This window comes from Puma concolor, chromosome D4 (genome assembly GCF_028749965.1).
Source record: "Puma concolor isolate L17-30 chromosome D4, mPumCon1.1.hap2, whole genome shotgun sequence".
Classification (NCBI taxonomy): Eukaryota; Metazoa; Chordata; class Mammalia; order Carnivora; family Felidae; genus Puma; species Puma concolor.
This window is the reverse complement of record NC_141679.1, coordinates 46,738,804-46,753,686: the sequence shown is the minus strand read 5'-3', so window position 1 is coordinate 46,753,686 and position 14,883 is coordinate 46,738,804. Positions and strand designations below refer to the sequence as shown.

The window sequence follows — 14,883 nt, the reverse complement described above, 5'->3', positions numbered from 1 at the left end:
GGCTCAAAAATTGGTTCATGCTATCTTTTTCTACCCTTTTTGTTGAGTTTCAGAGAAACCCAAAGCTCAAAGCTAGAACACAAGAAACAATTAATGATGCATTCTCTAAAGGCTCTTCATCTGGCGACGCCTCTAGGAAATCCCCTGCATCTCCATCTTGAGTCAAGTTCCCCCCTTCTTACTCCCAAAATATCCTATAGGTACATCCACAGTAAAGTTATCACATTAAATTGAAACTCTCTATTCGTTTTGAGTGACACCAGGGAGACTTTCTTAAAATCTAGCACCCATATCTTACTCAGTTGTGGACTCCTAGAATATAGGATATGCTGGAGCTAAATTTCGTTGAACTAATTTAATTACTGGACCCATTAGAAGAAATATCTGAACAACACTCCTTTAAAAGCAACCTGCCTTGTTACCTTTCGCTGTGCACTAAATTTCAGGGTAGCCAGGCTATTCTGATGAAGATACTATGATGAAGATATTCTGATAAAGACATTTGCTACTGCATCCACCTATATGAGTCTGATGACTCAGCCCCTCAGAGTGACTACCAAAAAACTCTGACTTCCCACTGTCCATATTTCCTCTTCCCTCTCCCATTCTACCTACATATCTGCAATCCCCAGTACACTGTGGGTGGGGACTGGCCCCAAAGACTGGAGAAAAAAAAGCTCATCTATTCTTTTCATCCAGAAATAGACTTCTATTCCTCTGGCCGGGCCAAGGAATGGAGCCACCATCAACAAATAAAAGGAATTTTCTTTTTCAGGTAAGTGTGGAGGTTCAAATAAGAGGAAAATATAGGAAAATTAAGAAAGAAAACTAAGAGATGGAGGTTGGATAAGAGAGAGAAAAAATGGTTATTAATACTGCCTTCCTTCTCTTCCCTATCCAGGTGGATTTCAACTCTGTCTCAATCAGTAGATCTCCATCCCTAACCACCACTTCCATGGGCTCCCCTAACTTTAAAGAGCTCTTCTTTAGTCTACAACGGACTGGGGGGAAGGGAGTCCAAGCTAAGGAATGCTAGAAGAAACATGTGAAACAAACTCATTTGTGAGTAAGCAAGCAATTGCCTTCCCTTAAAAACTGCCTTCCTCTGCACTATGAACCAATAAATGATCTTGTAAATGAGAACTGTTCCATGTTAAGAGAAGCTCAGTGTAATGTGGTTCCTCACCAAAACTTTCAGACAACAGATACATAACTTGTGGTTCTCTTCCTATTTCAATCAAACATCAGCTGTCATTTCTTAAATCTTCAGAGCAATGCATATGTTAATTCAAACTCACCTAGGAAGATTGGGAAGAAAAGAAAAGCAACTGGCCTTTAAATCTTCAGAAGAGGATTTAATGACAGGTTCAGCCTGTTTAATGACAGGCCCAGCACCACACCCCTGTTTTATTATGTTTCATTATTACTGCATAAATTTCCTTTATTACTCAGGATAAATAAAAATCAAATACTTGCGAAGTGGGTTTAAATAGGTAAGCATGCAAACAAAAATAATACTGTTCAAATATCATGAAACTGGAATTTCAGATTCTTAAAATATATATTTATATTTTTTAAATGTCTCACGTGCACCAGTTTGCCATTGTCAATCTCAAACTAGGTTTGTTTTTTGGAGCTGTGTATCTATTATTCAAATATGAAAAGAATAAAAGTCACATTCAAAACAGGATTCTCAGGATTTTTCACTGTAACTGATTTTTGACTGATTCAAATAGGAAGACACACCCAAAAGAAAATTGCTAAGGTTGATGCAAGATGAAAAGCTAGTGAAGTTCAAGTACTGCCTGGGGGTGAATTTAACCTGCATGACAGGTGCAAAGCTGTCACTTTCAGAAATCTTGGGAGAGACAGAGTTATTTTAAATGCCTTTCTCTCAGCCAGCCATTCAATTATACAAGGAGCGGCTAACGTCCCCAAAGTGAAAGCAGCTGGCACGGGACTGAGGAATAGAAATCCTCTGCTCCGCCTGCTGGAGGAAGGGGATTAGGAGCTGAGTGCATGGATTCAACTTTTCCAAACCTTAGTTAAGGCCTTGCAGGACACTCGGCGAGCAGGACAACAGGCTCTGCGCGCTTCCTGTCTGGCGCATGCGTCCCAGCAGAGTCTGGGCTGGCTTCCCAACACCGCCCTCCTCCCGCGCCCCGCCCCTACCTCGTCGGCTGTAACGTCATCCGAGGGCCGGGCCTCGCAGCCTGCAAAGTGGGGACTTGCCCGGCCCGGCCAGACGGACAGGGGGCGGAGCCTAAGGGGGTGGGGAATACCCTGTCCGGCCGCCCAGCTGGAAACGGACTCATTCCCTTGCAGGCTCTCTACCTAGCCGGACCACTGCGACCAAGCGAGGCGCTTTTTCCCGGGAGCGAGCTGGGAAAAGCCCGGTTTAGCCACGAGTGGCTCGGCCATTGCACGGGCCGCCTAAGCCACAGGAGGGCGGTGAAAGAGAGCTGAAGCTAACCTGAGCTCTCCCACGTAGGGGTGAGCGCGCCAGGGCGAGGTGGGGAAGAAGGGAGGAGTGTGGCGAAGCTCACAGCCAGTGGTGGATTATCCGGGCCAGTCTGCGTCTGTGGACTGCGAAATGCGCGAGGAGGACAAGGGCATGCTCCGTGGTGGCGGCGACGGCGCGGGCCTGGCCAACGCCTCCGCGCGGGGGCAAGTGGACACTGTGCAGCAGCTCTTGGAAGCCGGTGCGGATCCGAACGGAGTCAACCGCTTCGGAAGGCGCCCAATCCAGGTAGCTGGGGCCCTGGGGCCTCGCCGGCAGGGGGCGCAGGAGTGCAGGGGAGCGGCCTCCGTGGGACGCGACTGGGACCGAGATCTTCACCGACGTCCCTTTTTCTCTCTTCCTGGAGGTGTGGAGCCTAGGTGTAAAACAGGTTCTCCCGCCCCAAAGATCCTAAAGAACGGGATTGGAAAAAAAACATTACTTCAGTTTGGTTTTCTTTTTAGTGGTGGAAAAAATGTCAATAGTCTCTCTTCCGTCTCATGATCACAGATACAACGGATAGATTCAATTGGGAAGAAAAGGAGAGGTTATTTGGGGAGAAAAACTTTTGTCTTGTCTGTCTTTAAACAAATATCTATCAACTTTGAATGATAATTAAATTACAAGTTACACAGTCCGGATTAAATTTGAGGAATCATGCAGAATCACATTACATGAAAAAATTCACCGTGAACTTCTAGGTTGTGATATAAAATTCTTTGTATTTTTTTTTCATAGAGGCAAACTGAATACAAAGAGATGAGCCAGGATTCCTCGATCAAAGTATTTAATTCCTTTTATGTTAGAAGTGTCTCTTGAATATTACATAAGAAAAAAATGCTTTTATGGATTTTTGCTTAATTATCATACAAAATGATTGGATTACAAAAGCATGCTTATAGCAACTGTTAGGTCCTTTTTAAATGGCAGAGATTCTACATGAATAATTAGCCTCTTCGTTGATAAAGTTCTTTTGTTCAATATGTTTATTAATCTCGCTTTAATGAGTACATATGTATTTTTTCATTCCTTTAAAATCCAATATCTTGTGCTTTATTGTTGACTATAATGGTCACAATTAGTATTCATCTCAATGTCACATTCTAGAACCAAACTATTATTAAGGAGTCTTGTTAACTGTATAGATTTTTAAAGGAAATACGTGTCCATTCCTTTTGCATTCTTGGAAAAGTGTTCTAAGAAGCAGCAAAAATCTTGTAAAGTAGTTCTTAGACTTCAAATAATATTAATAATTGTAAAAAGATTTTAATTATAGTTTTAATTCACCATTTTCTGAGATAACAAAAAACCCTTTTTTCCTTCTATGTATGAAATACCTTACATTAATAGTGATAATGATAACATATCATGGTTTTTAAGGGAGGAAATGGATGCTTCTAATATTCATGAAACAAAAAAGTAGTATGCTATCTTTCAGTTACATGGTACATTTTAAAATACATGAACTGGCAAGAACAAGTAACTCCGTTTTGGATATTTAATTATCAAAAACTTTTATTGTTAATTACAAGAAAGTAAATGCTTGCATAATGTACATATACACAAATGGCTGCTACAGGATTACTGCTCTAAAACATCTTTTTTCTAAGTTATGCATTGCTCTGATTTGACTAACATCCAAGCTCTTTTTTATATAGCAAATTATTTACCATCTAACATTATAAAATCCTATTACATTATAAAATCCTGTACAATGTAAATACAGTGTTTATTTTACATGCTTATGTTACATTAAATATATTACCCTTAAACTTTATCCCTTACCTGTAACACCAACTTAAAAATATTAAAACTGGTAAATCATTTGTTAAAAAAAAAAAACTTGTTTTCATCATCTTATTTTCTTTTTCCCCTCTATCTCCAATTTGACCCAAATTATCAGACCATATTCAGTTTATGACAACAGACATGCAGGCCAGTGAAAAGTAAAAACTCTGACAAGGGATTTACTATGAGAACTAAACAACCTATTTCTCCTCTAAAGCATGACTCTAACTCTTAAAAATATCAGCTGACTGCCTAATAAATATTTGTAGAGGTGGATTATGGCTGAGGTAGGAAAGACATCAAGGGAAATAATTTAAGACTTTAAAGGCTTTTAAACTTAACTCTGCCCATAAATCATTTAACAAACTAGATTCCCATGTTCCAACGAAAATCAAGATTTTTTTCTTTTTCTGCACAACGAGGATTAGTGCTTTATTATCAGCTCTTTCTTGTCTCCCCTTGTTTGGAGAATGAAATGGAACTCAAGCAGGGCTGAGTAAAGTAAGTGTAAAACGGGACAGGGGGGGTGGGGGGCGGTGAGTGCATCAGCCAATGAAGCGTAACCAGACGGTCTCGAGGCTCCTAGCCCCTTTGCGTTAGTGAGAAACTTCATGAATAGGTATTTCTTTGAAATGGTTCTACCTCTGGTGGCCAGGCCTGCGTGTCGCTGCTCCCGCTGCCGCCCTGACCACTCTGCTCTCTCCGACAGGTCATGATGATGGGCAGCGCCCGCGTGGCCGAGCTGCTGCTGCTCCACGGCGCGGACCCCAACTGCGCGGATCCCGCCACCCTCACCCGACCTGTGCACGACGCCGCCCGGGAGGGGTTCCTGGACACGCTGGTGGTGCTGCACCGAGCCGGGGCGCGGCTGGATGTGCGCGATGCCTGGGGCCGCCTGCCCGTGGACCTGGCTGAGGAGCGGGGCCACCGCGATATCGCCCGGTACCTGCGCGCAGCCGCGGGAGATTGATGGCCGGTCCAGCCAGCCGCCCACCAGGACATTTCTTTTCTCCCCTGTGCCCCACGCCCAACTTAGTTCAAGGAAGGCTACGAACATGGAGCGGCGCAAAGCCTGAAAGCCTTCCAGGAGCCTTGACTCACCGTGGGGGAGGAGAAGCAGACCGTGAATAAAATTTTTTTTTTCCTTTTTCTTTTTCTCTGGATCCGGTCTTCACGCTCACCGTGAAGCAAGCGGACTTCCCAGAGATTTAGGAGCTGAACGTGAAGCCCCCCGGTGTTGTTGACTTTTCAGGCTTTTCTGGCAAAAAAGTGGCCTGTAGAGTCTCTAATGACCCGAGGTGCCTGCGAAACTTCACAGGAAAGACGCTGGTGGCAAGAGGGGCAGGCGGCGGCCACTGGCATGTGAGTTGGGGGCGGGTGATCCGTTCGCCCCTCTGACCTTAAGGGAGCGCCCCGGAAGCCCCTACTGTAAGGCGTTGGGCCCCCGGAGGCTGGAGGGGAAACCGGAAGGCCGAGGAGACGGAGGACACGAGGAGGACCGCAGACCTGGGCGCCACCAGGTGCCCAAGGCTTTCCACGCTGTGTGTTGCGCTGCAAAGCACTCACCTGCGAAGCGCTGCTTCCCGGAAGCCCCGCAGACATGCGCCGAACTCCACCGCCAGGGACCGGAGGACGCGAGAGCGCGGTGAATTTTCCCACAGGTTCGAAAATCCCTGAGCCAAGATGACTCAGAACGGCTCTCGGAAGAGGGCTGTAGCCTGCCGTGTATTCCTCAGAGGAGGGGAGACTCTTCGGGAGTTCCCAGAAGTCAGCGATCCGGATGAAGTGGTGGATTGCAGGGAGGGCAACCACCTCCATTAACCATTTGCTTCATCTGTGTACGACGGGATACACGCCCCCCCCCCGGAAGTTGGAAAAGATTTGGAGATGTTTTTAACTTTCGGGGTGTTCTTAACTTACCGGGGAGGCTTTAAGGAAGAAAGTAACTCCTTGGTAAAGAAGTGAAGAACTGCAGCTTTTAAATGAAACCTTGGCACGCTGCCAAAGCCTAGACCCATTTATCCATAACCTATTTATTTCTTTAAGTTTTCTGACCGGTTACTTTACTAGAGTGTCTCGGGGGTCAAACTATGAAATATTCCAAATGTCTTTTAGAAAACCGATGCACCCACCCAGTAAATTATCACGGGGTATTTCCCAGAGGGCTGCTGAAAGAGTAAACTGGGTATCAAACTGTTGAAAATGTATGATGATGGCTCACGGAATGTCTTAATATCCGCTGAACAAACTAAAGGGGCACTGCTTTTGGGATTTAATTTCCAGTGCTGCTTGATTCATTACAGCATTGGAACAACTGATCCTTCAATACTTTAATAAAGAAAAAAAAAGCAATAGATTGGACTCCAAGGTCTGGCTAATTTGTTTTAAAAATGTATGATCATGGATTTACCACTAACTCCTGAGAAATGTTAAAGACTCAAAGACGGTCATTTCCCTCACTCTTTGTAATGATTATTGATAAATGATACCAACAACAATTCATTTAAAAAAAAAAAAAACCCTGCTACCCATACTAGGAAAAGATTTATACATGGTGTGTGTGTATGAGAGAAAAAGAGGAAAAAAATACTAACTTGGGAGACCAAAGGAAGGGGTTTCTTTGAACTGACTAAAAAATCTTTACTTCCCCATCAATTCTTTATGCCTCAGATGAATATATTACTGGGGAAAGGTAGTTGAGAATCAGAGCATTTCTTACTGGAAATAATATGTAAGCACTTATCGACACATACCTTAGGCCAGACATGCTTTAAAATACATTTGTGAATTTAATACTTAAACCTGAGAGATAGGTACCATTTCCCAGATGAGAACAAGACAGAGAAATATTGATTATTTTTATAATAGGGTATAATTTTTCCAATGTTCAAGACATTGCCACTCTACCAAAAGAAAAGTAGAATTAGTGATCTGAAAAAGAACAGAAATCATCAAAAGAAGCACTTCTATGGACTGCCTTCTGAAGAAAATGCAAAAGTCAGTGTCATCTAAAATACAAAAGGTCTGGGGCTCCCAGCTGGCTCAGTTGGTAAAGCACGTGACTTAATCTAGAGGTCCTGAATTCGAGCCCCACACTGTAGGGATTACTTAAATGCAAAGATTACTTAAGTAAGTAATTAAATAAATATCTTAAAAATACAAGAGATCTGCTTTCATGTATATGTCAGCAGCTAATCATAACCAAATTCTGACATACAGTACTTACTAAGTTTTCATTACTAACAACCTATTGAGTTCTTTTGTGAAAACCTGAATAATTTTTGGCTTGGTATAATTTCACAGTGTCCAATTACTAAGCTACAAATAGATATGGACATGGAGATCATAGATGACAGAACGTATGTAAGAAAATAAAAATTTTGTTTAAAATTTGTTCAATGTTTATTGTTGAGAGAGGGAGACAGAGTGCAAGCTGGGGAGGGACAAATAGAGAGGGAGACACAGAATCCGGAGCAGGCTCCAGGCTCTGAGCTGTCAGCACAGAGCCTAACGCAGGGCTGGAACTCACAAACTGTGAGATCATGAACTGAGCCGAAAATCAGGTGCTTAACCAACTGAGCTACCCAGGCACCCCTAAAATTTTAATTTTAAAAATTAGTTGGAGCAAGAACAGTTTTTCACAAAACTTTCCATGATCTTTTCCTGTTCTATTTATAATGCCAGGGAAGCAGGAGAGGATGAAGGAAAGAGAAGTTAGGGCCTGACTGGAAAATAGAAGACCAGGGTCCCAGTATTGGTTCTTCAACTACATGATGTACTGAGTCATATAACTTTGATGAGCCTCAATTTCCCTCATCTTTAAAAGGTGGGAATTGGACCAGATTACTCCTAAGTTCCCTACCATCACTAAAGTTTTACCCTTTACGAATTTGTCTCACACCTGACTGTAGTGGTGTCTTATATTTTATTAGTAATAATTGTGCCATAGTATGAATCCAGGAAGGATTACGTAGAAGAATAGAGAGGAACAACATGTTTTAAAATTCTGGAGCCCTGGGAAGGAAAAAACTGTTTATAAGCACCACCTCCACCAGTTAGTTGAAAAACGACACGACAAATTTGTGAGAAGTAGGAACAGAAAGGATGCTTTGCAAAATCAATAGTTTAGCATTAAGGTCTTTCTCACTTCATTTTACTTCTCATTTTTCCTGTTGCTGTTTGCATTTCTCTTATGCCACCTGGAGTCACGAGACGGATTGGTTTCTTAAAGTGAGATAAGCAAGTAGACCCAATAGATTTATAAAGTAATGCTGAAGTAGGTAGACAAACTAATACAAATGTTCTGAAAGAAAAAGCAGTTTTAAAGGGAGCATATAAGAAGGGATTCTGACCTAGAATGGGGTGGTGTAGGAGTTAGAACCAAGAGAAAAAGTTGGGCTGGAGTACCTAGCGGGCTTAGTGGGTAGAGTATGCGAGTCTTTATTTGAGGGTCTTGATCTTGGTGTTGTGAGTTCAAGCCCAACTCTTTGTTGGACTGTAGAGCTTAGTTTAGAAGAAAAAAAGAGAGAGAAAGAGAGAAGGTTGGGGATATCAAAGTGCAAAGGGAAGAAAATGCTAAAATACATAGTCAACAGGAGATACGTAACTCTGTAAACAGGTGTCATGGATTTTACAGACCCATTTCTAAGTGTCTGTACTTTCTCATTTGTTTCTACTGGAATCCTTAAATTTTGTCTGGGTGGTAGCAGAAACCATCTGGTTAGGGAAGACCTTCTGTATCACCTAAATATGTACATGTCAGCCTCAGAGTTCGTGTCAGTACTCTGTCAGGAGGACAGAGAAGAGGAAAGCAACAAAAGAAAAACGAGGAGCAGCTTGGTGGTGTTTTGTGGAAGGAGGGTCAATAACTCAACAGAATTCATCAAATCAAACCAAAACAAACTTACATGGTCTACATATTTATGGGATTTGTGAAATATTCTCAGGCCTAAAATAATTCGAATCTGCTCATTCCCTACTACCCTGATTTTCTATAAAACTTTCTCAAGTTCAGCTACTACAAATGGGATAGCTCCTTTCTTGCCTCTTGAATCCCCCACTCAGAAGATTTTAATATCACTCCTTGCATAAGGAAAAAAATTACTTTTAGATATGGTAACTTTATATTTATGGTTTAGATATGGTAATTTATATTTAATTATACAATTATGTATAATATAGGTATAATGTATACTATACGTAGTTACCTAATTTATATATTTATAATCCCATTACTAATTTTACCACAAATTTCCTTCAAAACCAGTGCAGCTAATGAAATACTATGTAACTAGCATGGATTACATATTAGGCACAGTAATATAAATCAACATGTACATCAAAACTGAGCAGCCAACTCTGATTTACTCATTTGAAGTTTGAAATAAATATAAACCAAAGATTTTACTGGGGAAAAAAAAAACCATTAGAGATGTGTGAAGATAACGTGCTATCTCACAGCCATGTACATTACAGTGAAAGTTTACAAAGGAACCCCAAACACCTATGAATCCCCTTCCCACTCAGAGGCCCCCCACCCCCACCCACATCCCTCCATGAGACCTTCAGTACCTGTGGGTATGAGTTGCTGAGCTTTACCACCTTTCCCAGGGCACAGAAGAACCCTTTATCCCTGTACCCCCTCCCAACATGTCACCTAGAGTTATAAATACTAACCTTGCCTAAAATATTTTGTCATCTTCTACTACTCTCTATTGTCTGGATTGCCTTTGATAGAGTTATCACATAAGGATCTATTCAATATTGCAGGAGCCTTTTATCTGCTTAAATCTCACCATAAACAAAAGAACTTACTATCATCCTTTCTAGGGAAATATTGAATGATACTTCATTTTACATTCACCTTAGGTATTTATTATATCTTTACAATGATAGTGCTATCCCCAGCAGTCATTTGCGACCAACATATAAGGATGCAGTTCTCTATCTTGGCTCCATATGAGAATCACCTATATAGAGAGATGTTCTAGAATTTAGATTTATTGACCAACATCCAGTCTAAAGAATTCGAATCCCTGGGTTTGAGGCTCCAAGTGTCTCTGGTGGTTACTTTAAAATTCTTGTTCATGATAAACTTTCAAACAGTACAGAAAATAAACAAAATTAAGTGAAAATCTCCTAAAACCTCGCTACCCCTCCCCATTCTCACTACCCAGGGGTAACCATGATTTTTAAAAATGTTTAACTGACCTTCCAGAAATATAGGTACCTATAATTGTAAACACCTGTCCCCAATAATCACACTTGGAAAACGTAAATGGGATCATACTATTCTACAACTTGTTTTCTCTGATTAGTAATAGATCTTTGACAACTTTCCCTATCAGGACACAGAGATACACTTCATTACTTCATTTTTTTATGGCTGTATAGTATTGTGGTTTAAAATGTTTTTTTAACGTTTATTCACTTTTGAGAGGGAGAGAGAGACAGAGCGTGAGCATGGGAGGGGCAGAGAGAGAGGGAAACACAGAATCTGAGCTGTCAGCACACAGCCCGTTGTGGGGCTCAAACCCACAAATAGTGAGACCATGACTTGAGCTGAAGTCCCAGACTGAGCCACCGAGGCATCCTGCGAATAGTATTGTGTTTTATGGATGAAACCCAGTTTTAAAAAGAAACCTATTGATAAACAAATTATCTCCTTTTTCCTTTCTTGATTTTTTTTGTGCTACTACCTATGATGCTATAAAGAATCTTTTTTGCATCCTTAAGTGAATTATCTGCAGAAACTTATAGAGAGAAATTCATAGGGTTAAGAATACATCTCTCTTTCTCTCTCACACACACGCACACAAAGTGTGTGTGCATACATGTGTCGTATGTAAAACCTTTCCATACTTATATATACATATATATATTATGTGTATGTATATCTTCAATATTAAATGAGTGTGTTTATATGCACACATATAATTATGTATTTTTTCATACTTGTATGAGTTATAGGAGTGGGACTGCATATCTTTATATATGTATATAAACATGTCTGTATATATAAAAATACAAATAATATCATAAATACAAATATATGCATGCATGCATAACATACACCTCTTTCCATACATGTATATTACATATAGCATATATATATTTCCATACTTATATTTATGTATGTGTGTATCTTTGCATACGTACATAAGTTATGGGAGAGGAATTGCTAAGCCAAAGGGATACATATGCATGTTCAATTTTTATACATACTATAAAGTTGCCTTCCAAAACAATACACCAAGTTACAATAGTGTGTGTGATTGTTTCCTGACAACTTTACCAACACTACCATTCCTTTTTTTATTTTTGCCACATCCATAGATACTGGTCATTATTTCTCTTATCCTTCTTCACTAATGAGTAAAACTGAGTATCTTTCCATATATTTTTCTGCCCATTTGACCATTTGTATATGCTCTACTATAAACAACCCATTGTATTCTTTGCTCATTTTTCTCCAAGTTTATCTTTTCATATATGTATTTACTTACATATTCTAAAAGTTACTCTTTTGTCATATATGTTCAGATGATAGTTTTTAAATCTTGCTTATGGTGACTTTGGTCTTATACCTTTGGGGTTTTCAGTTTGAACATGTGCAATATTAGAGAAGTTTCTCATGGAATTCTCATCATCAAGAGTTACCAGAGGGAAGAAACTAGTATCCTGGGACATCACGGGAGGAGACGGGCAGGTGGTACAACATAAGTTAAGTAAAATGCTCTCTTCTATCTCTGTCCGTGGGATGAACTTTCTGATCCAAAATAGAAAATCCTTTGCCTCCGTTCGAAAACTCAGAGAGAGCTGAGAGATCAGTTTTTTAGGCCAAAGGAAGAGAGCAATGAAAAGAAATCACATTCAGTGATTCTGAACAAATGACCCACTGATAGCTCACTCCCTACTGACACCAGCCTTTAGTACAACAGAAAGAGCACGAGGCTTGTAGTCTAAAGACCTCCTTGATGATTACAGCCCTTACACTTGCTGGCCATAGACTGTCCAAGATTTGAGCCTCTCCGGGCCTGTTTTCTCACCTGTAAAGTAGAAGTAGAAATCCCAAATTCAAAGGGCCACTGTGAGGATATAATAAGTAATACATGTGAAAGTGTGTACCCAGTTCTTAAGGATGCATTTTTTAAAGATCACATAGCCAAAAGCCATTTGGGATTCCAAAAGTCTTTGTAATGCCACAAATTAGTTGTTTTGCTAAAGATTCAGCTTCATAATTATATTTTACTTAGTCTACTATTAAAATTGCATAGAATTCCCCCTGCATACCACAACGTACAAAACACAGGTGTTCGGCAGCAGGGGAAAACCAAGATGGAATTGAAGTTTAAATGTTAAAATTTATATTCATTGGACACAGAGCTTACTGTAGAATGACCTTAATGCTCTTACTCAAATGGCATCCCTCTGAAGTGGGCAACTTCCCTCACCCCCAGACCAAGTTTGGGTGGAGATGAAATGGCTATACGTTAAGCTATACAGACCGCATCAATACAGACAGATTCCTTAATTTAAACTTGTCTGGAAAACTGAGGCTCAGTAAACCCCTCAGACATAATGGGATAATGTGATAGCTAATTAGGTGTCAACTTGGCTAGGGTAGAGTACCTAGATGTCTTCTCAAACACCAGTCAAGATGTTGCTGCAAAGGCATTTTTTAGGTATGATTAACATTTAAATCCAAAGACTTTGGGGTGGGGGAGCAGATTATCCTCTACAATGCATGTGGGCCTCACCAAGGCCGTAAGTGAAAAGACAGGTTTTCGGAAGAAAAAGGAATTCTGTCTTCAGGCTGTCTTTTGACTCAAAACTGCCTCCTCTGTTCTTCCCTGCGTCTCCAACCTCATCTACGTGTCTTGCAGATTTCAGACTTGCCAGCCCCTATAATCAAGTAAGCCAGTTCCTTACAATAAATCACACACAGAAACACATGCACACATGTCCCATCGGTTCCATTTCTCTGAAGAACCCTAATAATTTCAAGAGATGTGCCTTACAGGTCTTCTTGACCTCACCCACTATGGTTTACTGCCACAGCTAACCCCCCCTTCCTGGAAACCCTTCACTCTACCACTTGTCCAGGGTTCTTCTAGAATACCATACTGGATATTACACTGTTCTCTAATGGTGTGCAAAGTCGCTTCCCTAAGATGGACTGAACTTCAAATTCAGTATCCCTCTTCTACATGATTTTTGTATTGTTGTTATTATTACTATCATTAGCATCATTGGTGACAGCTTAGGGAGAATCTCCCAGGGAGGTGGTGTTTGAGTTTCGACTGGCTTTGAGGATTTGATGATCAAACTATATTCAATATACCCAAGGACAAATGGAAATTATTACTCTTAATAATTACATTAATAGTAAAAGTAATGTATACGTGAAAAAAAACTAATACCTTCCTGGAATTGGGCAGCATTTTCCCTCCAGGATGCTTTCTCTACCCACCCTCTAATGTGCCCCTCCTCTATTGGCCATAAAATGAAATCCCCTCATTATAATCCATCTCACCCATGAAGGGTCTGGGGGGGGGGGGTGGGTCATGGGTGTAAGTGTAAGAACAGAATCTGGCTCCCATGGAGTTTACCTACCACTGTAAGAGACAAACCACAAACAAGTAAACAATCACATAGGATAATTTCTGTATGCTAAATGCTATGCAGGGAGGAAAAAAAAAAAAAAAAAAAAAAAACCACCACCACATCAACATGGTGATAAGATGGGGCCTGAAAGAGGAAGAGTCTGTGAGCAGGGAAACTTGAGAAGAGATCTGAAGGAGAAAGAGCTAGCCTCGTGAAGACCGAGAAAGAGAATTCAGTCTAGTCGGAGAAGTAGCACGCAGCCCCAGCACGGAACACAGTGCTCAGTAAATTGAGTGAATCCTACAGGTTCCGGGAGGTGCGTTGTGAAGACCTAGACATTTAGAATAGCTACTTAAGACTGGTACCTAAGTCTCGCTTCTTCTAACAGGCCTGGTCGGCGGCTCGGTCTCGGGACGAGGGGAGGGATGGAGAACGGGAAGACATCTGCCGCCAGACCCGGCCTCTCGGTACACTGCTTGGGCAAGGCAAGCCTCGCTTTCTCCACGTAGTGAGGGGCTTGGCACCTGATCTGTAAGGCTCTGTCAGCTCTCACGCTGTGGGTCCTCTTCGGCAGCTAAGCCACCACCCCGGGCACATAGAAGAAACCACCGCGCGGCGGGCCACCTTTAGGGTTCCGCGAAGGCTGGGCCTAGTCCCACATCCTCTGTTACACGCGCGGCCGGCCAGGCCGCGCCTCCAGCCCGAGAGGCTGTAGATCGATCGCTACTGACTACAGGCCCTGGAGGTTGGGGAACCGGGTCAGCGCCACCCGCCTGAAAGCTGCGTCCTGGGCTGGACTTCCCGCCTTTGGGGAGCCAGCGAGCCGGCGTCCGAGCTCCATCCAGCCCCGGAGCGGGGACCTGCCCTGCTGCGCTCTGGAACTGGGCTCCGTGTCCTTAGGCCGCCTCCGTATCCTCGACTCACCCCTCCTTTATGCTGCCGCTTCCTTTCCTTCCCCCGCTTTTCCTGTGCTGAGTGGACCACGGAGG

General features: G+C 41.9%; 1 protein-coding gene across 1 annotated transcript; it reads left to right on the top strand.

Moving 5' to 3' along the window:
* The first annotated feature begins 2,204 nt into the window (after positions 1 to 2,204).
* On the top strand, positions 2,205 to 6,257 carry LOC112870656 (cyclin-dependent kinase 4 inhibitor B). The gene is made up of 2 exons (XM_025933783.2): positions 2,205 to 2,749; positions 4,998 to 6,257. The coding sequence occupies exons 1-2, from the start codon at positions 2,594 to 2,596 to the stop codon at positions 5,256 to 5,258; spliced, it is 417 nt and encodes a 138-aa protein (XP_025789568.1). The 5' UTR covers positions 2,205 to 2,593; the 3' UTR covers positions 5,259 to 6,257.
* Positions 6,258 to 14,883: the final 8,626 nt, after the last annotated feature.